Source organism: Arachis ipaensis, chromosome B9, assembly GCF_059453495.1.
Source record: "Arachis ipaensis isolate K30076 ecotype BB chromosome B9, ASM5945349v1, whole genome shotgun sequence".
NCBI lineage: Eukaryota > Viridiplantae > Streptophyta > Magnoliopsida > Fabales > Fabaceae > Arachis > Arachis ipaensis.
In genome coordinates, this window is record NC_142444.1 from 153,978,825 (window position 1) to 154,006,397 (window position 27,573).

The following is a 27,573-nucleotide window of genomic DNA, read 5'->3' on the forward strand; positions in this document are numbered from 1 at the left end:
AACCCAAGAGATATATAGTGGTATTTTGTGCTTCATCATGTTTTTAATGGGGTTTGATTAACAGGTGTTTTAAGGATAACTTTAAGAATTCATTTACCATTTTGGTTGGGAGTAAAATAATAAACAAAATTTGTATGGATGAACTCTATTTGACTTTGTATATAATCATGATAAAACTGAAAGTAATTTACACTCACCAAGTCTAACTTAATTAAAATTTGAACGTTATTCTAAATAATAAAATTGAAGTTATTCTAAATTATAAAATTAAATCTAAATCTATTATAGTTTAAGAATATGTTTTAGAAAAATGTAAGATTAAACTCATTTAATATTTACATATTTGTTAGTTACTCTTTTATATATTCAATTATGTAATAATTAGTTTAAATAAATAAAATATGGTTTCAAATGTTAAAAAAAATTATCACTTCCTATTTAACAATGTCACTTTTTTATAATATAAAATTTATAAATTATTATTATAATCATTTTTATCTTCACTATAGAAATAAAATAAAAAGAGTAGAGGACAATTTAAACAAATTATAAAAAAAAGACATTTTCAACTATGAAAATATCACTATCTTAAAAACAACCTATTATGCTTGGATTAAATGAAAAACATTACCTTTGTATAATAACATAGGCAAGAAGGTGTAAAAGTATTATTTACAGAATAATGCTAGAAATATATATTTTTTTATTGTAAAATAAATAAATAAGGGATATATAAATATAAGATAAAAAAATATAAATATAAAATTTTAGTATTAATGGTTACTAATATAATCATCTTGATATAATAGAAGTGATATAATTATCTTGATATAATTATCTTGATATATATATATATATATATATATATATATATATATATATATATATATATATATATATATATAAAAGTAGTATCTTACGTAAAGAGAGAGAATATTGTTATTAATGTGTATGATACCTTGGATACATGTCTCTATTTATACATGTATGGGTCCTTATTTTCAACTTTCATTTAAGTTCATTCTTTTTGGAGAATGAACATCCACGTTAATCTTTATTACAATACTCTCCTTTGGATGTCCATTTAGGATTATGCTTTATTAAAACCTTACTAAAGAAAAATCCAATGGGAAAAAATTTTAGTGAAAAAAAAAAAGTACAGTATCCTTTGTGATGGGTACTGTTTCATTAAAAACCTTGTCAAAAAAACTCAATGAGAAAAAACCTGATCAAGGAAAAAGAGTACAGTCTCCCCCTCTTCTCGACATCATTTAATATCTCGAAATCGGCGCATCCCAATTTGATGTACCAATCTTTTAAAGGAGGATTTTGGGAGTGACTTTGTAAATAAATATGCCAAAGTATCACTTGAGTGGATCTGTTGGATATCAATTGTTCCTTGATTTTGAAGATCATAAGTGAAAAAGAATTTGGGAGAAATATGCTTTGTTATATCACCTTTGATATATCCACCCTTAAGTTGAGCAATGCATGTTGTATTATTTTCAAACAGGACAGTTGGAGCTATCTTATGATCAATCAGTCCACATGATGACAGAATATATTGGATCAAACTCATGAGCCAAAAACACTCGCGACTAGCTTCATGTATCGCTAGTATTTCAGCATGATTAGATGATGTTGCTACAATCGTCTGTTTTGTGGACCTCCATGATATAGTTGTACCACCATATGTGAACATGTATCCTGTTTGAGATCTCCCTTTGTGTGGACCAGACAAGTATCATGTATCTGCATAGCCAACTAGTTGTGACTTGGATCCATATGGATAAAACAATCTTATATCAACCGTTCCATGAAGATATCGAAAGATTTGTTTGATTCCATTCCAATGTCGTCTGGTTGGAGAGGAACTATACCTTACTAGTAAATTCACAGCAAATGATATGGTACTTCAAGACCAAGGATATCTTCATTTTTTTCTTAAGACAAAACTAATCCTTTTCCACATCCAAAGACCTTACGATCATTGGGGTACTCAAGGGATATGACTTATCCATATAAAATCTTTTCAAGATCTTTTCTGTGTATGTTGTTTGATGAATGAAGATCCCATTTTTTGTATGTTTGATCTGCAGGCCGAGACAAAATTTAGTCTTTCCAAGATCTTTCATCTCAAACTCTTCTTTTAGAGTTTTTTATAATTGTTGGAATCTCTTTAGGAGTTCCAATGATATTTAAATCATCAACGTACACAGCAATTATAATGAATCTAGATGCAGATTTCTTTATGAAAACGCACGAGCAGATATCATCATTCTTGAATCTATTTTTGGCCAAATACTCAGTAAGACGATTATACCACATTCGTCAAGATTGTTTTAGACCATATAAAGATATTTGCAATTTAAGTGAGTATAACCCCTCTGAATATTCATTGGATGGTTTAAATATCTTTAGTCCTTCAGAAACTTTCATATAGATATCATGATCTAACGAGCCGTATAAGTAGGCTGTTACCACATCCGTTAAATGCATATGTAATTTATGATATGCGGATAAACTGATCAAATAACGCAATATTATTGCATTCACTACAGGAGAATATATTTATTCATAATCTATCCCGGGCCTTTGTGAAAAATCTTATGCCACAAGTCGAACTTTGTAGCGTATAACTTTATTTTTCTCATTTCATTTTCTCACAAATACCCACCTGTATCCAATAGGTTTTACATCTTCTGGTGTACGGACTATAGGTCCAAAGATTTCACGTTTTACAAGTGAGTTTAACTCAGCCTTCATGGCTTCTTCCCATTTTGGCTAATCATTCTTTTATCGACATTCTTCGATTGATCTTGATTCAAGATTCTTACTTTCATGCATGATATTTAATGCCACATTATATGCAAATATTTCATTGACAATTGTCTTATTTCGATCCCATTTTTCTCCTGTAAAAACATAATTTATCGAGATCTCATCATTTTCACAATTTTCAGGTACCTGAACGTCTTCTTCCTTTAAAACTATATCAGAATTTTGGACAACTGCAGGTGTCTTTACTATATCTTTTTCAACAGGAATAATATTTACCTCTTTTCTTTTTCAAAAATTTTTATCTTTGGAACCGACAGGCCTACCATGTTTCTAGTGTGAATTCGTTTTAGTGGCTATTTTTTCAATTGGGACATCAATTCGAATTGAGGCATTTTCCGCTGGTATATAAGATTTGATTATCCTTTTTGTATCAAAAAATGTATCAGGCAATTCATTTTCTATTCTTTGCAAATATATAATCTTTTGAACTTCTAGTTCACATTACCCTGATAGAAGATCTAAATACATCAAGAATGATGCATTTCAATTAAGTTCCTTTTTAGGAAGCTTATTCTCTCCCCCTAATGTTGGAAATTTTGATTCATCAAAATGACAATCTGCAAATCTAGCTTTAAATACATCCCCAATTTGTATCTCGAGATACCTCACTATAGATGGAGAATCATATTCAACATATATAACCAATTTTCTTAGGGTCCTATTTTGGTGCGAGAAGGTGGTGCAATGGGAACATATATCGCACACCCGAATATTCTTAAATGGAAAATATTTGACTGCTGGCCAAAAGCTAATTGCATATGAGAGAACTGATGGTAACTCGTTGGCCTCAAATGAATGAGTGCTGTGACATACAAAATAGCATGCCCCCAACTCGAGGTTGGGAGATTTGTTCTCATAAGTAAGGGTCTAACAATTAATTGGAGGCGTTTAATAAGTGATTCTGCTAACCCATTTTGTGTGTAAACATGAGCTGCTGGATGTTCAACACTCATTCTATTAGCCATACAATAAGCATCAAAGGCTTGGGAAGTAAATTCACCAGCATTATCAAGATGAATTGCTTTGATTGGATTTTCTGAAAAATTGTGTTTTTAATTGAATAATTTGAGCAAGTAATCTCATAAATACCAGGTTGCGAGAAGACAATAAGCACACATGTGACCATCTCAAAGATGCGTCTATTAGGACCATAAAATATCTAAAAGATCCACATGGTAGATGAATAGGTCCACATATATCACCTTGAACCATTTCTAAGAATTCAGGAGACACAAATCTAACATTTACTGGTGATGGCTTTAAAATTAACTTTCCCTGAAAACATGCATCACAACAAAATTCACTAAATTTAAGAATCTCCTGATTCTTTAGTGAATGTCCATGTGAGTTTTCAATAATCCGCGTCATGGTTGTTCCCAGATAACCCAATCGATCATGCCAAGTTATGAATTCATTTGGGCTAGTAAACTTCTGGTTTACAATGGCATGTGATTCAATTGTACTAATTTTGGTATAATATAACCCAAATGAAAGTGGGGGTAACTTTTCTACTATAACCTTTTTATTTAAATCATGAGTTGTGATACATAAGTACTCATGATTTTCCTCATTCATTATTTCAATATGATACCCATTTTGGCGAATATCTTGAAACTCAATAAGTTCCTTAGGGACTTAGTAGATAATAGTGTATTATTTATTATAAATTTTGTTCCTTCATGAAACAAAATTATAACTCTTCCAAAACCTTCTATCACATTGTCTGAGCCAATAGTAGTATTAACATATTTTTCTTTTGGCACAAGATGAGTAAAATATATATTACTTTTAAGAATGGTGTGCGGACTTGCACTATTTACAAGACAAATATCTTCACTATATGTTCTTGCCATTTTCTTCAAAGACAAATAATAATAATAAAATGAGTAGAAGTATATGCCCATAAAATTATTTTCTTGATTGAAAATATTTTTTTAAGAAATATAGTATATACTAAAAATTTTTATTACCTTGGCACATTCAGTAATTTTAAAATTCATAAATATTTTATTATACATCATACTTGAAATTCAGATGCATAGAAAATAAAACTTAACAAGAAGTTTCTTTACATTATTTATTTACACGAATACTTAACAATGCCACATATTAAACTATTCCATCACTGATCTAATGGCCAATATTTTCTTCAAAATTTTCAAAGAAATCAGATACATCATAATGAGTAGTGTAATTTTCAGCATCATTTGAAACAAAATTTGTTTCCTTTTCTTTATCATCATTTTTTAAAGATGTTTGATAAAGATCGATTAGGTGTCTTGGGGTACGACAGGTACGTGACCAATAACCATTTCCACCACAACAGAAATATTTATTCTCTGTTGATTTATTTTGTCCGATATTTCTTTCTTTATCTCACTTCTGGTGAGATCCTTTCTTATGAACATAATTCTTTTTCCTTCCATAATTTTTCTTGTTACTAAAATCTTGCCATTTAACTCTTTTGGGGTAATAAGTTGCCGCATTTGCTTCAGGAAATGGGGCAGCGCTAGCTGGGAGCGCTTCATGATTTTTTAAAAGCAATTCATTGTTACGTTTAGCAACAAGAAGATAAGAAATTAGCTCAGAATATTTTTTAAATCATTTTTCTCGATACTGCTGCTGCAGGATCACATTCGAGGCATGGAAGGTCGAGAAAATTTTCTCTAGCATATCATTATTAGTTATCTTTTTCCCACATAATTTCATTCGTGAGGTGATTCGAAACACTGTTGAATTATATTCATTTGTGGATTTAAAATCCTGTAGACACAAGTGCATCCATTCATATCGGGTTTGAGGAAGTATCACTGTCTTTTGATGATTATACATTTCTTCATGGTCTTTCTACAGATCTGCAGGATCTTTTAATGTGAGATATTCATTTTTCAATCATTCGTCAAGATGACGATGAAGAAAAATCATGGCTTTGGCTTTATCCTTTTGGGATGTATTATTTTCAGCCTTAATGGTATCACCAAAATCTATTGAATCAAGATGGATTTCAACATCTAGTATCCATGATAAATAGTTGTTTCTATATATATCAAGAGCATTAAATTCAAGATGAGAGAACTTCAACATAATGAAAATTTGTTACTTGAGTATTCCTAAAATTTGATCAGAGTCTCGTGCTGATAACGTATTGTAAAATAAATAAATAAGAAAGATATAAATATAAGATTGAGAAATATAAATATAAAATTATAGTATTAATGTTCACCAATATAATTATCTTAATATTATTGTTATTGATGTGTATGATGCCTCATATACATGTCCCTATTTATACATGTATGAGGATCTTATTTTCAACTTTCATTTAACTTCATTCTTTTTTGAAAATGGACATTCACGTTGATCTTTATCGCAATATTCTTTTAATTGTTTATTTATCGTAAATTTTGAATTTTAAATTTTAAATTTTAAAATAAAATTGTCTAATATTAACAAACTAGAAATTATTTAGTCGCCAAAAAAAAAAGCTAAAAGTTATTTCCATATTTTTTAATTTATATTTATATTAATTAATATTTGTGAGTAATTTGATAAAATTATTACAAATCTAAAACAGTTACCATTTTTACTTAAACTATAAACATTTGCTTATAATATGGGGAGTGCGTATTATTATTCCTTTATTTTATATTATTTACAAATTATTTTTAATAAAAATCTCTCTAATTGTCATAGAAAATAAAATAATAAAATTGACAAATAATTTAAAAAATCACGCAAAAAGAATGAATAATAATATCTTCTATTTTTTTTAAATATGGTCTTTTTTTTAGTCTTTTCCAATACTTTTTTTGTGTTATTTGAGAGTTTTAACAAAAAGTTGTTAAGAATTTGTAGAAAAATGAACGAGTGATTGATGAAACAAAACCTCTAGAGTAAAAATTGGAATTGAATTGTTTCATATAAATAAGGGAAATCAAATTCTCTTTTGAATTGTGTATTGTGATAGCGTAACAATGGCGATGGCGCACCGTGACATAGGGCTGTACATGAATTAGATAATATCCGCATATCTGCAGTAATTATTCGCATCCGATCTGAATTTTACGGATATTATTCGATCCGCAGAATCATCGGATCAAATTCGATTCGCATTATAATAGGATTGGATTGCGAATTTGGCCGTGATATCCTCGAATCCGATCTGCATATCCGCATATCTGTACCCGCATATCCGTACGTCTTATATAAATAACATAATTTAAGAAAGTAAACCCTAATATGATTTGAATTTTAGTATGTTATTTTATAAATTTTATAATATCTTATTTTTAATTTTTTATATTGTACTTTAACTTAGAATAATTTTTACTCATATGATATTATATTTAATAATATAAGATTATACATTTTTTATAATTAAGTACCGATTAAATTTTAATAAAACGAGATTTCTCTTTTTTCTTTAAAAAAAAAATAAATTGGGCTATCCACTTGAATCTGAGAATCGAGTTCCTTTTCCTTTCCCATTCCGTTCGTTGTTTCCAATGGAGATGGATTCCCTTTCCAACGGCAACAACACCACCGCCACGGCCGCAACCCCCGCAACTGTCACCCCCGACGCCGCCGCCGCTGCCGCCGCCGCCAGAGCCACCCCTACGCCCCCTCCCTCCTCCACCGGTCCCCAACTGACGGAGGCCCTGAAGCTAGAGCACCAGTTCCTGAGGGTCCCTTTTGAGCACTACAAGAAGACCATCCGCGCCAACCACCGCGCCGTCGAGAAGGAGGTGTCCGCCGTCATATCCGGCGTCACGGACGCTGCCTCCGCTGACTTCTCCCCCGATGACGCCGTCAACCACCTCAACTCCCTCGTCTCCCGCCTCCAAGGGCTCAAGAGGAAGGTATAACTCCTAGCCTAATTTTCCAATTCCAATTCTGAATTCGCGTGATTTGAGCAATTTTCTCCGTTTACTCGCTTCTTACGGTTGCGATGTTGGAAATTATTTGAGCCTTGGGTTCGTTTTGTTCAATCTTGATTGCACTGTCAAATGGTATTCAGAATGGAAAAATTAATGCCCAATCCATGTATCTTGAACTGAAGTTCAGTAAATAATTTGATTTGATACATTATGGAACTCACCGACTTTTATTTTATGGGATTTCTGTGAGTAGTTGTGATTCTTAGATTGCCTTCTGTTCGATTCGTTTACTTTCCCAGATTTTTCTCTCAAATGGTTTATATTGCATCCAATGTTCAGTGTTGCATAATTGGAAAGTTTTCATAGCCGTTTGTTAAGTTTCTAAAGACAGTCATTTATGGAATATGTTAAGCTGGAGGAAGGAAGTCGAGCTGAGAATTTGCAAGCACAGAAGTGTCGCGCACGTCTTGATCACTTAGAATCTGCTGATGGGGAAAATCTGTCAGAATGGAACAACACTCGCTTGAAGCGGATTCTCGTTGATTACATGTTGAGGATGTCATATTATGACACTGCGGTGAAACTTGCTGAATGCAGCAACATACAGGTAATCTTGCCATTTTTCAGTTGCAAAGAATATGGTGTGAGCCTGTGAGGAAATAATAATGAGTTTTTAATGGATTTGACAAAGATCTGCCTCTTTAACCTGGAAAGAGGAGTTTAATTTTCGCATAAGTTTAGGCAACTATCCTGTAAGACAGCCAGGTTATCATTTTTGGTTGCTGAATGCTGATGCAGTTCATTTGTAACGAATATGTGGTCATCTGTGAATGCTACAACATGCTGTTCCTTCAGGGTCTTCTGCATGTAGAGTACATAATTCAGTTCTAAGTTCTAACGGTAATCTTATTTTGTCTTTGTGCTTCAGGATCTTGTTGATATTGATGTATTCCAAGAAGCAAAAAAGGTTATTGAGGCATTGCAAAATAAAGATGTTGCACCTGCCCTAGCATGGTGTGCCGATAATAAATCAAGGCTGAAGAAATCAAAGGTTTATACTTCTGTTTGAGCTTAATGTTTGCCACAACATACATACAGCTTCAACCTTTAGATTTTTTATTTTTTTGGTTTCTAGGTCTGGGATATATGCTTTTCTTTTTATGACATTGAGAATAGACAATCGTCTAAGCCATACTCTTAGTGTACTAGGTATTTATCAAAATAGAAAATTCATATGTGCAGCTGTGGATGTGTATAAAGTTGGTTTAAGCTGGTTGAGAATTGGAATGTAAAAGAAAAACCCAAACTCGTATTAGGGAAGTTAGGCCCATTATCCTAATGCTACTAGGGTTGGTTTCTCATCTGGTGGAAGTTGTCAGTAACAAATGCATAATTAGGTTACTGCAGCATATTTAGTATTGCTAATTTAGTGTGTTTTAATTACAACAGAGCAAATTAGAGTTCCAGTTGAGACTTCAAGAATTCATAGAATTGGTGAGAGCTGAGAACAATATGCGAGCCATCACATATGCCAGGAAATATCTTGCGCCATGGGGTGCCACCCACATGAAAGAATTGCAGCGAGTCCTTGCAACACTGGCTTTTAAAAGAGATACTGAATGTGCCACATATAAGGTGAGGCTGCTTCGTGATTGAGTCTTTTGAGCATTATTGATATGGAACATATCTAACTAGTGGGGTTTACAGGAGCAAATTCAACAAAATTTAGTTTACACATGCATTTGCATTTTTTATTTTTCTAAATCGTATGAACCATATCTATATCGATAGTTGTTAGAATCACATGATTCACAATCCAAATTGTGCAATTTAATAAAAACCACCAATCTAGAGCTATTTGTATCAGGTACATTTTTTATTTCATTCATTCTGATTTGTTCTTCAGTGTTTGGGAATTTAAGAAGTCAATCTGAAATGGTTTATCTATATTAGGATTATGAGTTATGACTTATGACTTATGACTTATGACTTATGACTTATGGTCTTACTTAGAGCTCGTTTGGGAAGTAGCAGAAGCTACTTTTTTTTTTTTTTTTTTTTTTTTACTTTTGGATTATGAAAAATCACAATCTGCGTGTTTGGCACCATTTTAGAAAAAGCTTTTAACTTCCCAAAAAGTTAATTTGCAGCTTTTTGAAGAAGTAGAAATATATGACTTCTCTACTTTTCGATAAGTCATTCTACCATTTCAAAAAAAATTAATTTCAAAACAAAAAAAATCTACTTTCCTTTTTCACTCTGTGAAAAATACTACCCTTCACCACCATTTTCACGCAAGGTCTACTAGAAGCATTGGCCTTCCACCATAATTCCATCATCATTCTCATGCAATGTTCCAAACCTCACCATTTTCACGTAATGATTCATCTTATGGAAGTATTGATGATCTTCCACCACCATTTTCAGACAATATTGCATTTGAACAACCTACTGCATATATTCTTTCTAAGTATTTTTTTTTATCATTTTATCACTTTATTTTTTATTATTAAGTTTGTATTTAACTGTGGTATGAAATTTCAGTTTTAATTTTATTTTTTTCATGTGATTTTATAGCTTGCTATTATTTTTATAGTTAATTATAGCAAATTCTTGACCTCAATAAAAGAGAAGAGAGTTCTAATAGGAGTAAAAAAAATAAAAAACAGCAACAAAATATACATTGACACACATTTTATATTTATTTTTTATTTTCACCTACCATATCATACATAATATTAGTGATTAGGTTATGTAAAATCAACATTCAATATTGGAAAGTATTTGTTATCATCGTTATTTTAATATTCATTCTCTTCTGTAAAAAAAATTTATTTTTTGAGTTATTTATCCAAACGCTACAACTTTAAAATAAGTACTTTTATAACTAAATATCCAAACACAAAATAACTTATTTATAAGCTGCTATTAATAAAAGTCCTTATGTTGTAAGCTCTTTTTTCAAAAGAACTTATTTAAGTTATTTACCCAAAGTGGGCCTTATTACATGACTTATATTGGTAGTGTGGTACTTATAGGGTTCACTATTTTGCATAATACTTTACAGGTCTTATTTGAAGCTAAGCAATGGGATTTTCTAGTGGACCAATTCAAGCAGGAGTTCTGCAAGTTATACGGCATGACAATGGAGCCTCTGCTCAATATCTATCTGCAAGCTGGCCTTTCTGCCCTTAAGACTCCGTATCCATTAACAACTCGTAAAATCAATTTAGTTGATTGCCTAATTCTTTAACTACTTTATCTTAGCTTAACATGCATTTATTCTGTTAAAAATAAAAAATAGAAGATCGAAGTATTTATGCATTGTCATGGACTCACAACTAACTCTATTGAGACATGTCCCTTGACTTTATAAAGATATTGTTACAAGGATGATTGCACGAAAGAGGACCCTCTGTCACAGGAAGCTTTTCGAACAATTGCCATGCCGTTACCATATTCGAAGCAGCATCATTCAAAGCTTGTTTGCTATATAACTAAGGAGCTAATGGACACTGAGAATCCTCCTCAAGTGTTGCCCAATGGATATGTTTATAGCACTAAGGTCCCTGATATCCTAGATTTTCGGTATAAAAGCTAGCATGTTTGCCTGCTATATTTTTATTTATTGATTCTTTGTTATTTGTTTGCTGTTCTTTCAGGCTCTTGAAGAGATGGCTAAGAAGAATGATGGTAGAATCACTTGCCCAAGGACAGGATCACAATACAACTATACGGACCTCGTCAAGGCATACATTTCATAATTCTCTCTTATTTAAAATAAACCTTGTCAATGATTGCAAATGTCAATGCTGCCATTGCCTTTAAGCCACCGTGGCTGTGTAATTGGAAATCTTTCGGAAATTCATCAAATGGGATTTATTAGTCCATACGTTGTGTTGTGTTCCATTTAATCATGTACATATGTAAAAGTAAGATTTTTTTTTACTTTTTTAGTGTCACTGAGATTTGACCTTGGACTGTTGCATAGGGGTTTTTTCACTCAACTGCCAACCTTTTAAAACTATTTATTTCACCTAATTAAATTGCTATCCTTTTGAAACATATTATTCAATTGTCACGGTAGCAACTGGTTTCCACCTGATATTTGTCGATTTAAAGGATGGAGAGCAGCTTAATTGTCATTAGATTAGATTATTTCTTGTTAATATTATGTTTTTTTTTTAAATATATTACATAACTATATATATTTCTTAATTAATATATATAACCTAAAAAATTTAATAAAATATTATTTTTATATTTATTTAATTTTATTTTTATTTTATATTTATTTGTTTTTAAATTAATTAATTTTTAATTGTATAAAATTATTAAAATAAATATTAAGTTTTAGGGTAAAAAACACATATATGTTAATGGGAGATTGATATTACATAAATCAGCCAAACAAGAATCTCATTCATCAATCAACCAGAGTACACTATAATGTAATTCGAATCAACTAAATTCGAATTATATTTCTTCGTAATTCGAATCAACCTAGATCGAATTATGACCAACCCAAGCTTACAAGTAGTTCGAATCAAGTAGGGTCGAATTAGACAACCCTAATTCGAATTACATGCATCACGTGACAAGGGGAAGTTCGAATCATAGATTCGAATTATTCCCTTTTCGTAACAAATTTTAATAAATTTTTTTAATGAATTTATTTAAATTATACTACAAAAAATATTTTATTCTATACAAAATAATTTTAAAAAATATTTTTTAAATTATTTTGCATACAATAAAATATTTTTTTGTGGTATAATTTAAATAAATTTATTAAAAAATATTCATGAGCTATCAAGAATGGGTAGAAGAGTATTGTATAAAATTCGAATTGCTCACCGTATAATTTGAATAAGGGTTGGTTTGGTAAATCTTTTACTTTTTAAGAGTAGCTTATGAAAGCTGTCTTTTAAAAGACGACTTTTTAAAAGCTACAGCACTTGCGTTTGGTAAAATCACATTAAAATAGTTTTTAATAAGCACAAGTACTATAATTGTGTTTGGTAAAACAGTTTTTAAAAATTAAAAAAAATTATAATAAACATATTTATAACGAAGAATAATATTTTTTTTCAAATTTTAGAGACCAATAATTTAAATATTTATTTGATTTACTCTATATTAATATAAATAGAGTTATCATTAGTCAATAATAAAACTTGTACTGATACGTCTATTACCCATTTATATATATTGACTCACTTATACAAATCACAAAAAATGAGACACATATCTCAAGTAAAATTATATGAAGATTGTGTTAGAATTTGTGAAGGTTAGGTTGAGAAATTAGAAATATATGAGGATTCCAATGGCAATATAATGAGAGGAAATATGTGTGGAAAAATAAATAAAATATATTTTTAATTATTTTGTATGGAATAAAATATTTTTTTTAATTTCTAAATTATTATTGACTATGTAGAAGACTTTATTTAAAATTTGAGTACATGCATGTATTTACCTAAATTTGTATGGAATTCGAATTGATAGCTCATTCATATTTTAAAGAAGTCTCGTAATTAAATATTTTGTTAGCTTTTTTTTAATGCATGAAATAAAATATATATTTTTTTATTTTTAAATTATTTTTTTTTTAATAAATTTTTTTAATAAATTATTAATTTTTTTAATAAATCAGGATGTAATTTAAATTAGGTTGATTCGAATTAGTGTGTGTGCGTGTGTGTATAATTCGAATCAATATGATTCAAATGATATGTAAATGAAGTTCGAATTGAGTAAATTCGAACTATATAAAAATAACTATTGATAGATTCATAAAGCAATTTTTTATTTAGCTTATTTGTATAAATTTTTTTTTCTCTTGATTTAATACAGTGATTTGGCCTAAGTTTTATTAAACATCTATAAATATTTGTGATATGGAATAAGGTTCGACAAAGTTAAAATTCAATTCAGCTCCATCCATTTCAACTCCTATTGCACTGCACTCGATTTTTGTTTGAGTGTGCTTGTACAAATAAGGATTTAAATTCTCTAAATTTTAAATTTTATTTTAAAAAATAAAACATGATCTTTATTATTTATTTTATTTTATAGATAAAATTAAAAAAAATACGAAAAAAAAATTATTTAAGAGGTGAGAGATTACATTTTATTTTCTAAAATAAAAATAAAAAATTTAAAAAATCTAAATTCTACAAGGAAACTCTCCTTTTTTTCATCTATAGTTCACTTCGCTTGCCTGCTGCTGTTGTACATATTTTTCTTTTGATGTTTTATTTTTTATTCTTCTTTTATAATTTGTCAACCCATTTTTTCAACTCGTATAATTTTCTATTCCTTTTAAAAATAAATAATATTTTTCCAAAAAAATTTTGTATTTTGTTATTATTAAAAGAAAATAACTTTCTTCTTTTTCTTCGCAAGCGTGTAATATGGAATGAGTAAAAATTGTCTTGTTTTCACAGACACCTAATGTGAAAATTCACTTTTTTAGTTTTATTTTTTTTATTTATAAAATAATATATTTCTATATTCGAATTTATTTTGGTACATAATTTTTATATAATTTAATATTTATAATTTCATGTATATATTAAATATAGTTGAAAAAAAATGAAAAAAGAAGAAAAAAAACTTTGCCTTCCTCCGTTTCTCGCAATTAAAAATAATATCAATCATCATAAATAAAATATGATAACGAAAAAAATTAAATTTAAGATCTAGCATATAATTATAAGATAGCTCACACTTTATATTTTGATTTTGAAGTTACAGAAAATTGGAGATGACGATGGACCTGTTTTCTAAAAAAACCTTATTTCATTAGTGGAAAATCACATGCGCTCTAACAAAAAGCTGATAATTAAAAATTATTAAATGATAATTTAATAAAAAATATTAAATTATCTAAAAAATTTTAGCTATCAACTTCTTACATATTTCATACTTTATATATGGCGGAAACTCATGTGAAGTCGACTTTCATTGTTATGCCGTATAACTTGCAGAAAGTCCACTTCACTCGAGTTTTCACCTCTATATATATTCCTAGATTATTCTACTTCATCCACAATTATCGTTTCGCCATGTCTTGGTAAGCACCCATTTTTCCTTGTCATAACTTTTGTACAAACCATCTTCTCTGACGGACCAATGAACGGCGTCATGGCCACCGTCAACGGCAGGATCATACTGATAAAATATGACACACAAAACATCAAAATATATCAAACCCGTTTGCCTTTGACGGTCGCTATATCGTTGGACAAGTACGCCGGATACCAACAGAGTCCTCTTATCTTCGAGATTGAAGAACATAAACACTGCTATATTTTTATCGTATACCTCGTTGATAAACGTCAGAAGAACATCGTTATCCGATGCTTTTATTGCAGTTGAGTTTGATTCAATAAGGTTTTTTCTAGCATTTGTATACGGTGATGATGCTGATGAAGTTGTAGTGAGACACCCTACAACAAGAACAAGAGAAAGTAGTAAGAGGGATGCATGAAATGGCATAGACATGGCTCTTCACTAAAATGTGATGTGTCATATTAACTTGAAGTGATGAGTATATATAGAGAAATTTTATAGACTATCAAAAAATAAACGTATCTTTATGCCGTAAATCTCTCATATAACATAAATCAATATCAATCAATATATTCTTTGAATTTAATGTGGTTTAGTGTTTATTTAGAAGTACAGCTGTATAGTCTTTGAAAGAATTCAAAGTAGAAATTGGTTGAATTAATTAGTAATTGTTGATTTTGTTTGGTTTCGTTGTATTATGCAGTAAATTTTTGCGAGATTTGAATTGAATTCATAAATTCATTCAGAAATAAAAGTAACGTTTACTCTATTTCTCTAGTCAACGTTAGAATTTAATTTACTTTCTGTATTTTGTTACTAAATTAGGTAGATGAAAATTTTCTATTGTTCAATTTATATTTTTGTAAATATTTTCAAACCTTTTCTTTACTAAATTATTTTTTTGAAAGAATTCAAAATAGAGATCGGTTGAATTAATTAATAATAATTTTTAAGAGTTTAATTTTGATACACTGACATTATAAAATCTGCAATTATAATCTTTCTCTTAAATGATCATTTACGCAATTAATATAAAAAATAATTATTTCTACTAATATAATATTATTTGATACACATATAAAATGATTTTATATCCGTTCATCAAAATTAAATTCAATTTTTAAATATAATTTATTGTAAAATAATATAATGTGATCATGATTTTTACTTATTATTTTCGTACTACTGGCAGCAAAAATAAAGAAGATTCTTTTTCCATTTTTCTGAGCTATATCCCTGCCAAATCGGGAAGAGAGAGAAATTAAATTTTGTTATTTAATTGGAATGATAGTAATTGGTTTTTCCTTTTTTTTTAATGTCACTTCTATTTTTTATGATAAAGTACTATGTTAGACCATAATATTTATGTTTAATTTTAATTTTATTTTTAATATTTAAAATATTTTATTTTATCATATTTTAGTCAATTAGTCATAATTAATTTTTTTTAAATATTTTTTTGTACTTTTTTTTTGTTTTTTATTGTGACACATCTATTCTTAAATTATTAGAACCACCAATTATGATTATTACAATTTTCACTTTTTTCATTACCTAAAAGAAAATCATAATGACAAAAAATATATTTTTAAAATAAAAAATTTTAATTTTAACTAAAAGATTAAAATAGAATGAAATAAAATGTTAAAAAAATAATATTTTAAATATTAAAGATGAAATAAGAAATTAATCCAAATATTAAAATAGGACTGCACATGAATCGGATCAGATTCGTAGATTTGCGGTGTTTTATTTGGATCCAATAAAAAAATTACGAATAAGATCTGATCCGCAAAGTTATCGAATTATATCTGATCCGCAAAACTATCGGATCGCATCTGATCGCATCTGCATACTAAAAGGATCGGATCGTGGGTTTGAGATGGATACCCACGAATCTGATATGAAAATTCGCATATCCGCAATAAATAAATAAATATAATATATACTTAAAATATAGGTGAAAAATCAGGTGTAGTTAACTTCACATGAAATTGATAATTGAGAGTCGTTAGATAATTTAATTGATTTGACTAAATTTTTATCTAACGGCTCTCAATTATCAACTTCACGTGAAGTTGACTGCACCTGGAGTTTCCACCTAAAATATAATATAGCTAAGAATTAAGAAACTCTAACTCCCTTTGTATTTCGACGCTACTATCACATCCCAATCTCATCTCACTCCCTCTCCAAGTCACTGACTCACAATCATCGAACACTGCCATCATCCTCATTCATGCTATGCACCGCCACACCGGAGGTTACTCGCCGCTGATGTTCCTCAGTCGCGCTTTTCCCTTCCTCGTCCCTCTCATCCCTTTCTCGCATTACAAGAAAAACGTTGAGTACCGTCGAATTTATTAGCGGAAACTACGTTAAATTCGTAAAGGTTTTTTAATTATCAGCGGATTCTGTTTTTCGATGGTAAATCTGTTAGTAATTTTTGGAGGAAAAATAAATTAAATTGCCGTGTCCTTTACCATTGGTAATTTGACTGTAAATTCAACGATAAAGGCAGCGTAAATTCAAATAACGAACCCCTTTCCCTCATTTGAACCCTCACCACCATGGCACCATCCCCCCCCTCTCTTTCTCTCTCTCATTCCCACCGCCGTCAAGACCACCGTCGTCACCACCCCGTCTTCGCCGCTGTTAACTCCTACTGCCGATACCTCCTTTTTCTCCTTCTTTTCCTCCCTCTCAGCGCTGCCGCGGTCCTTTCTTCCTTCTCCTTTCGGCCTTCTCAGCCAATAGCCTGCAATTCCATGCTCCAGCGGCTCACGATTATTACCTTCTTATATGTTTTGTTTTAGACTATACTCCTCCTATTTATACACGTACAGAGTTCACATTTTTAATAAGCTTCATTAATATTCAATTCAACTTTAAAAATTTTGCACTATCCACCATTAAAAATTTGAACCTCTCAAATAATTTTAATAATTTTAATTAGAAGAATAAATCATGAATATTTAATTAATGCACATCCATATTACAATGGAAAAATTTTCTTCTTTATTTTTGCTTGCGTGTAGTACGAAAATGAGTAAATATTTTGTCTTGTTTTGATAGATACTTACTACAAAAATGCACTTTTTCATTATTTTTATTTTTTATTATAAAAACACAACTAAATACATAAAATGATATATTTTTACATTCGTATTTATTTTGGTAAATAAGTTTGTTTATTTAATTTAGCCTTCATAACTAGTATTTTCATTCGTAATAATATTACGAAAATATAAATTTTTTAAAATTATGTTCTACTTTGTTTTGACATTGTAAATTATGCATGGCAAAAAGATTTATAAAATGAAACTACTTTTATGAAAAAAGTCATAGGTTGACAAAAGTCTCTGACCAAGAAAATCAAGGTATCTGTAGATAAAAAATCAAATAATAAGATTTTTAGTTATTATTTTTATATAAAAAGTCTAATTTTTATTAATAATTAATTTTAACATTTGTTATCTAAAATTTAAAATAATTTAATGTATATACTTTTACATTTAATTAGGTGTTAACTGTTAAGACTGTTGCACAAGTAGAAATAATTTATTTTTATACTTACTATTTAAAAATAATATTTTTTCTCTCTATGTATATAAAAATATAATTAGATATTAGCATAAAAAAATTATATTGGTAGTTATAAAATTAACTCAAATTAATTTTTTTAAAACAATTAAATCTTGATTCTAACTTTTAATTATAACATTAGTATTCTCTCTAAATTATATGTAATAAATATTTGAAAGAGGAGAATGAAAATATAGATTAAAAAGATAAGCGGTAAAAATTTAAAATTAAATAAAAAACTAAAAAATTATGTATATAATAGTAATAATAATAATATTTTTTATTTAAATTATATTATTTTGTTAAATTTATTTTCTATAGAAGAGAAAGATAAAAAAAATAGAGAATGAAAGAAAAGAGAGAGAAAGATAAAGATGAAGAATGAGAGTGAGAGTGAGAATTTATTAATTTTGGAAGAAAAAATTTAAATTTTACATGCACGTTAATCAAACAATAAGAATTACAATAAATCAATGTTCAAATACAAAAATTATAATATATAACCATATCTTAGTTTGAATTTTAAAACTTGAACACTAAACGATAATTTTTTGTTTATAAAAAGCATAACAATAGTAAATAATAAAGTGCTGATATTGTTACTTCTTAAATTACCTGTATTCTCAGCAACATCGAATATGGCTGGGTATTTAATTTGCACATAATCATCTAATATAGTCGTGTTTTTAGTAATATCCTCAACTTCTTCAAAAATTTTTGAAAAATTTATAGTCAATTCCTTCAAGAATGTTTTTCTTTGTATCAGGTGTCTTTCTTTTTCAGCTATGCACACTTCTTCTAATTCTTTAGTATCTAAATTTGAATTAGATGTACTTGCTCCTGTAATCATTAGAGATAATATACATCAAGTACTTTATATTATAAAAAAAATGAATATTTGTTAAATGTTTGAATCAGTTGAATTATGAATATATATTATGAAAGTAGTATTAAAGATAAAAGAAGTAAAATTTTAGCTTTGTGATAATTACAATCTATCATGCTTATCTTACCATGTCTCTTTTGAAGTAGCATAGTCTTCCTATTCAGTCTTGCATCGCTTTGCAATCTAATTCGATTTGTGTACTCCAATGAATCTATAATAATTATTTAGCATATACCAAAGATTGTTTTTAATAGACCAATTGAAAAGTTAAATGTTTGGTCTTTAAGTAATAAAATCATATTATATGCTGGCTTTGTAATTGATCGATATTGTTTGATGTTTATTGAAGATGTTGCTGACTTGTCAGATGACATGGGCTATCATATGCTTCACGTGTGATACCCGAATTACTAATATCACTAATATTGGAACATCATTATTTTTCATCTACAGAGTGTAGATTAGTAGTTGGAGACCTTGATCGATATGGTGTTGGGTTATTACCTAATAAGATAACTCGAGATATTAGCTTTGAACATATTTTCTGTTAAAGTTTATAATTGAATAAATAGTAGAAAAATCAAAATACATAAAGTGCATGTACATTAACATAAGCAAGTTCCAAAAAAAATCATCCAAAAATAAATATGTATTAATGCTATTTATAATGTTCGACAACACCGATTGAAAATGCACACCATTAGAACTATCACTCGAATTTCCTGTAATTTTTTCATAAACAAATTTATTAACATATTACGAAGACAATGCAAATTAATAATTTATTACTTGTCAATAGCTAAATAATATATAGAAAATATTGTATTTTATGAGCTTTCATTTGGCCAAAATACTAATGACATGTTATTTATTTTGTATACCCAATAAAAACTAAATATATAGAAATGACATACTTAAAAATACCAAATAAAAAAATATATTATTCTAACCTAAAAACAAAAATGATAAAATAATCAATTTATTTTTTTATATGAAATCTACTTTAAATTGTGCTTCGCTTTGTATTTTCTTTGTCTTTTAATATCAATTTTCTCTTCAATATAATCTTGCTTCTCTTTGGACTTCTTGCATCTTTCAATATATACCTAAAAATATTAAATAAATAAATTTTTTAACCAATTAAAAATATATATACATTATACATAATACATTTTTATTATCAAATTTTTTATATTATTAAAAAAAATAAAGTAGTACACATATGACAGCGTTTGTTTTTGGTATACATGTCCATCAAAACATAGACACAGGAGTACACAGGAGTACATGTATGGTGTTTGTTTATTGAGATAAAAATGATGAAAGACATAGTCATACACAAACACCCATTAAAAACATGTATTTTGTGTCTCTCTAAAATAAAATGCTGAAACACTAATTTTTAACTTGAGACACTAATTTTTTTATAATTTTTCTCATGTCTAACTTACCAAATAGAATATGAAATTAGTGTCTTCTTATGTCTATGTAAAATCACACAGGTTTTATTTTCAATGGCTGCTTTAATTTCTTTTTTATTCTCATTTATTTAGTTACTTAAACATATTTTACGGAAAATAATATATATTTTTCTACAAAAGTATCTTTTTTCAAAAAAAATATAAGTTTAATCTCACGATCAATAAATTCAACTTATAGTTAAAATCTTTTTTTTTTCATTTCCTTAAATAAAGAGATTGAAAATGAATAACTTATAAGTAAAAAGAGAGAAAAAGATGAAAGTACCTCTATTGTTGTACTGGGATAATCTAAAAAATAACAATGTAAAAGAAGTAAATAGAAAAAAATTATAAATGTGACAAATAAAAAAATTTAAATTTAAAAATCAAAACGGTTAAGAAGCCACTTAATTAGGAATTAGTATTAAAATTTTAAATTTCAAATTTTTAAATAAAGTTTCCTAATTAGCTAGTATAAATTTAAAATTTTTAAATAAACTTTTTTAATTAAACGTTTGCTATTCATTAAGAAAATAGGAATTTGTTAATTTAAAAATAATTTTTATTAGTTTCGTCATAAATAGTATCAATCCTATTATTTATCGATAAAAATAAATAAAATTAAATACAATCTAAAAATTAATAACCTTATAAATTATGTAAATTTAGAAAAAAATACTTAAAAAAAGAGAAAAAGATGAAAGTACTTCTACAATCTAAAAGATAATAATAAAAATTTATAAATATGGCAAGTAAAAAATTTAAATTTAAAAATCAAAATGGTTAAAAACTTAATTAGAAATTAGTATTAGAAATTCAAATTTAAAATTTTTAAATAAAATTTCCTAATTAGCTAATATAAATTTTAAATTTTTAAATAAATTTTTCTAATAAAACGTCCGTTGTCCCTTGTCCGTTGTCCATTAGAAATATAGAAATTTGTAAATTTAAAAATGATTTTTTTTAGTTTCATCATAAACAGTATTAACTTTATTATACTTTTTCTAAAATTTAAATAGTATTATATTTTTTTAAAATAGTATAAATAACTTCACATCTTAATAAGACTGATAATTCTATTTACAAATAACTTCAATTTATATTTAAAAAAATTCTAAATTCCAAACATAAAAATCGAAAAGAACCAAAAGAAAAATAACATCTCAAGAAAAGACAATGTTTCCACCAAAACAAACATATGCTTGGCATTATTCTATTAGATAGACTCTAAAAGGGATTCCAAAACATGTGCATCCAAATTCTCAAGTTTCTTTCTCAATCTTGATCTTCTTGCAAGTTGAGGTATCTCCTTCCACCTTCGAATCTTCCGACTCCGAGGATAGTCGCTTAGTTGGTGTAATAGCATTTTCCAACAATTCGGATTCATCATTGGCCGCAACTTCATTGGAATTCAAGCAACAAATTCTGTACAAAAAACCACGTTAAATTAAAGACTTCTTTCTAACCTTTGATTTTATCTCACTAATATTTTTTTAATAAAATTAAGATCTAATTTTGAGAGAACAAACAAAAAAAAATTATTTTTTGAACAAATACCTTAGCACCTTCTACTTTCTCCCCTTCAATGATTGAGGATGTCTTTGAAATTGGAAGCAAACCACCGATGTAGTCAACATCCTAAAATTATAATTAATTATTATTTATAAATTAGATACTACTAATGACCAAGAAAGCAAAAAATAAATTAATTTTTAATAGAAAGTACACTTATATATACTCATAATTTGAATAGGGTGAGCCTCTTTGAATTTATTTATGAGGTCCACATTATCTGTCATCTTCTTAACTTTATAAGAAGGTGAAAAATGTGGATTATCAGATATTTGAACTTCAACGATGAAGAGAAAGATCTTATCAATTAGGTTGAGCAAAAGTGTAGGTGTATCCGATAGATCTCCTTTCTGCAGGGTATTACATAATATAGTAATAATAAATAATATAAAAAGTACCAATAAAAATATCTTCACTAATGCTTTTAGAAATAAATATTGGTTAGATCTTACCAATAGGAGTGGATCAAGTATCTCTACACAGCTCTTTCCCAAAACTTGTTTTGCCTCCTTGTCAAAGACTACATAACATGCATAGTCAGAATCGTCAATGACATCAAGCTTTATTCGATACCTACTTAAAAAAGAAAATAACATAAAAAAAAATTAAATATAGACTTATTCAATATCTAATCTAATGTACATAGACTTTAATTTAAAAAAATAAATAAATAACCTTGGAGTCATGGATAAAAGGATATTAGTAGAAAACTTGCGTCTTCATCGAGCCAAACCATCTTAATTGAGTATGGCAATGAAGAATTTTCGTAACTTGATAGTGTCCATGACCGTATCACTCGTATACGTACACACAAATTGTCGATTGTAGGATTGATGTCAGCAATTTTGTGAATACCAGCCATTGGAATAAGTAGGGAGATTTTGGATATATGTAAAAAAAGGGATTGATGTACTTTAAATTGTGGTGCTTTACATCTCTCATAACTTATCCTTTTATAGTTGCATCATAACTAAATTTTTTTAAATTTGGTTGACTTCAATTTAAAATTTAAAAATAAAAACCTAAATAAATAATAATTTAAAAATTCTAAACTAACGTAAATCTTTATTTATAGTAATATTAGTATGTAACAACCGAAGAATAATTAACGTAAATTTTTTTAAAACTCTAAATTTCTTTAAAAGAATTTATGTAGCTGCCATTTAAAAAAAAAATCAACAAAATTTTAAAAAATAATTCTAAAAAGAATTAACAGATTTTAAAAAAATAGTGTTAAAATATAAAAAAGAACTATCTAAGTAAAATCTAAATAAAATTTAAAAAATAACAACTTAAATAAAATAATTTGAAATTTAAAAAATAACAACTTAAGTAAAACAACCCAAACAAATAAAACAATTTAAAATTTAAAAAATAACAACCTAAGTAAAACAACCCAAACTTAAAATTTGAAAATAACAACCTAAGCAAATAATAATTTATAATTTATAAATATAAATCCAAAAATTTCTAGTGACGACACGTAAGCAAAAAAACTCCCAGACTCAACGTATGAGCGCCACGTCAGCAAATGAGCTTCCCATTTGTATACTACTAGTATTAAACCCGTGCGATGCACGGGCTTATATTTAAATTTGATAAGTTAAATTAAAAATAATATTTTATAACTATATATTTTTTAAATTTAGTATAACACTATCATCGTCGTTATATAATAAACGTGTTAAATATGTTGTTTTATCTTTATTCAAAGTAAAATATAAATAGAAGAGTTTGAAGTTTATAATATTCTTGAACCATAAAGAGGGAGACATAAAAAAATAAGAACATATATAACTGTAATAATAGCATGGTAATTTTACCCTAAATTTTATATCAAAAAGCTAATAAAAATTTATCGACAACCTAGTATCTTACTAACTTTATTAGAAAAGCAATTGGCATAGGATGTTGTGCTCCTTGCTACACATTTCATTTCAAATTTGAAAAAAGAGTTATAGATAAATTAGTTATATCTATAGTAAATATTTGTACAAAAGTGTAAATCATAACATGCTATTAAAATGAAAATAATATTATTCTTACCTAAATATTATTAAAAACCTCTTTGAACACGACATTTGTTGTTGATGACTTTGGGTTGCCGTCTTCGTCTAGAATTAAAACCCTGAGGCCACTGCGACTCTTAACTCTTGACAAAGTAACATAAAGTTGTCTATGGGTGAACACTGATTTTGGCAAATAAAGTCGTACATGTGATAATGATTGACCCTGACTCATGTTAATGGTCATTGCAAAGCATACTGTTAATGAAAATTATCTCCGTTGGAACTTAAATGGCAATCCTGAATCTGAAGGATCAAGTTCATTCTTGGAATGTACACTTTATCTCCAATATTTCTACCAGTCACTACCGTCGCTCCAATTACGTTGCTGCCAAGTTCGTTAACTATTAATCTTGTCCCGTTGCATAAACCTAAAGTCTGGTCTATGTTTTGCAGTAGCATTACAGCGACTCCTGGTTTCAAAGTCAACTTGTGATTAGATAGTCCCGAACATTTGATGTCATTTAGGAACTCTGGTGTGAACCACTCTTATTGTACATCTTCATTCTCATCAGCTTGACATGTTGTGTCAGAGCTCAAATACTCCTTTTCCATCCTTGGAAAGATTGTCAAGACAAAATCGTTTACCTTCTTGACACTCTCAAGCGTGGGTGCAAGAATTGCCCTACTCTGAAAATACCTGTAATCTGACATATTTTGCAACAAATTTGGATATGCAAAGTCTACCAAATGAGAGAGTGGGTCATTAGTAGTTGTAATCAATAGATCATCTGGAATTTCAACTTCTGATTCATCACCAACAACAGAGCCAATATTTCCATTTCCAACATCAAGTATCCAATTAACAAATCTCTTTATTTCACCTTCATCTTGATCCGAAGAAGATATTAGAAGCCTCATATTCGTATGCAGTTTCAGAACGAACCTTACAAAATGACCACAGATGGGATGAGTTAATAGCGGATGCCAATATATCGTGTCTACTTCCTTTCGGAATCACCGGAAGTATCTGTCTGAAATCACCTCCTAGAACAACAACCTTACCACCAAATGGTTGATGTGTCTTATGTTGATTGGTAACTGACATAAGATCCCTGAGCGTCCGATCAAGTGCTTCAAAATGGCAGTTGTACCTTTCCTCGCATACAACATATTGAGAACTCAAAATTGGATCCTGTTTTGGACTTCTCTGATCTATCCTCATACCACATCATGGCGTCGCAATGCCAACAAAAAAATTCTGGGTCACCAATATCTATCACATCTAATAATCACCAAGATAATAAATTGTTTCAGTTAAACAAATACTTTATATAAAAATATACATTTCTTTCACCATGTTAAGTATAAAAATAATATTTATAAAAGATTACCGAAGAATGCAATTTATGGATTAAAAAGATGATATCATATAATACAATTTCATTGTGCCAACCTCAAGATTTAAGTTTTACATGCACGTTAATCAAACAATAAGAATTACAATAAATATCAATTTTTTCTTCAATATAATCTTGCTTCTCTTTGGACTTCTTGCATCTTTCAATATATACCTAAAAATATTAAATAAATAAATTTTTTAACCAATTAAAAATATATATACATTATACATAATACATTTTTATTATCAAATTTTTTATATTATTAAAAAAATAAAATAGTACATATATGACAGCGTTTGTTTTTGGTATACATGTCCATCAAAATATAGACACAGGAGTACACAGGAGTACATGTATGGTGTTTGTTTACTGAGACAAAAATGATGAAAGACATAGTCATACACAAACACCCATTAAAAATATGTATTTTGTGTCTCTCTAAAATGCTGAAACACTAATTTTTTTACAATTTTTTCTCATGTCTAACTTACCAAATTGAATATGAAATTAGTGTCTTCTTATGTCTATGTAAAATTGCACAAGTTTTATTTTTAATGGCTGCTTTAATTTTTTTTTATTCTCATTTATTTAGTTACGTAAACATATTTTACGAAAAATAATATATATTTTTTTACAAAAGTATCTTTTTTAAAAAAAAATATAAGTTTAATCTCACGGTCAATAAATTCAACTTATAGTTAAATTTTTTTTCATTTCCTTAAATAAAGATATTGAAAATGAATAATTTATAAGTAAAAAGAGAGAAAAAGATGAAAATACCTCTATTGTTGTGCTGGGATAATCTAAAAAATAACAACGTAAAAGAAGTAAATAGAAAAAAATTATAAATGTGACAAATAAAAAAATTTTAATTTAAAAATCAAAACGGTTAAGAAGCCACTTAATTAGGAATTAGTATTAGAATTTTAAATTTCAAATTTTTAAATATAGTTTCCTAATTAGTTAGTATAAATTTAAAATTTTTAAATAAACTTTTTTAATTAAACGTTTGTTATTCATTAAGAATATAGAAATTTGTTAATTTAAAAATAATTTTTATTAGTTTCGTCATAAATAGTATCAATCCTATTATTTATCGATAAAAATAAATAAAATTAAATACAATCTAAAAATTAATAACCTTATAAATTACGTAAATTTAGAAAAAAATACTTAAAAAAAAGAGAAAAAGATGAAAGTACTTCTACAATCTAAAAGATAATAATAAAAATTTATAAATGTGGCAAGTAAAAAAATTTAAATTTAAAAATCGAAATGGTTAAAAACTTAATTAGAAATTAGTATTAGAAATTCAAATTTAAAATTTTTAAATAAAATTTTCTAATTAGCTAATATAAATTTTAAATTTTTAAATAAAATTTTCTAATCAAACGTCCGTTGTCCATTAGGAATATAGAAATTTGTAAATTTAAAAATGATTTTTTTTAGTTTCATCATAAACAGTATTAACTTTATTATACTTTTTCTAAAATTTAAACAGTATTACATTTTTTTAAAATAGTATAAATAACTTCACATTTTAATAAGACTGATAATTCTATTTACAAATAAATTCAATTTATATTTAAAAAAATTCTAAATTCCAAACATAAAAATCGAAAAGAACCAAAAGAAAAATAACATCTCAAGAAAAGACAATGTTTCCACCAAAATAAACATATGCTTGGCATTATTCTATTAGATAGACTCTAAAAGGGATTCCAAAACATGTGCATCCAAATTCTCAAGTTTCTTTCTCAATCTTGATCTTCTTGCAAGTTGAGGTATCTCCTTCCACCTTCGAATCTTCCGACTCCGAGGATAGTCGCTTAGTTGGTGTAATAGCTTTTTCCAACAATTCGG

General features: G+C 28.0%; 1 protein-coding gene across 1 annotated transcript; it reads left to right on the forward strand.

Annotated features, from left to right (window-relative positions):
- Positions 1-7,272: 7,272 nt before the first annotated feature.
- LOC107618831 (LisH/CRA/RING-U-box domains-containing protein) lies at positions 7,273-11,783 on the forward strand. Its single transcript, XM_016321003.3, has 7 exons — positions 7,273-7,700; positions 8,131-8,325; positions 8,647-8,769; positions 9,168-9,353; positions 10,786-10,919; positions 11,097-11,283; positions 11,381-11,783. Exons 1-7 carry the CDS (start codon positions 7,347-7,349, stop codon positions 11,480-11,482), a joined length of 1,281 nt encoding a protein of 426 aa, XP_016176489.1. The 5' UTR covers positions 7,273-7,346; the 3' UTR covers positions 11,483-11,783.
- The last annotated feature ends 15,790 nt before the right edge of the window (positions 11,784-27,573 follow it).

What these genes read in the sequence shown, in the direction of transcription:
- LOC107618831 (XM_016321003.3), top strand. Translation starts at nt 7,347, where the DNA reads ATGGAGATGGATTCCCTTTCCAACGGCAACAACACCACCGCCACGGCC. An exon ending in CAAGGCTGAAGAAATCAAAG is followed by an intron (nt 8,770 to 9,167) that starts GTTTATACTTCT and finishes TAATTACAACAG; the next exon opens with AGCAAATTAGAGTTCCAGTT. An exon ending in GATATGTTTATAGCACTAAG is followed by an intron (nt 11,284 to 11,380) that starts GTCCCTGATATC and finishes CTGTTCTTTCAG; the next exon opens with GCTCTTGAAGAGATGGCTAA.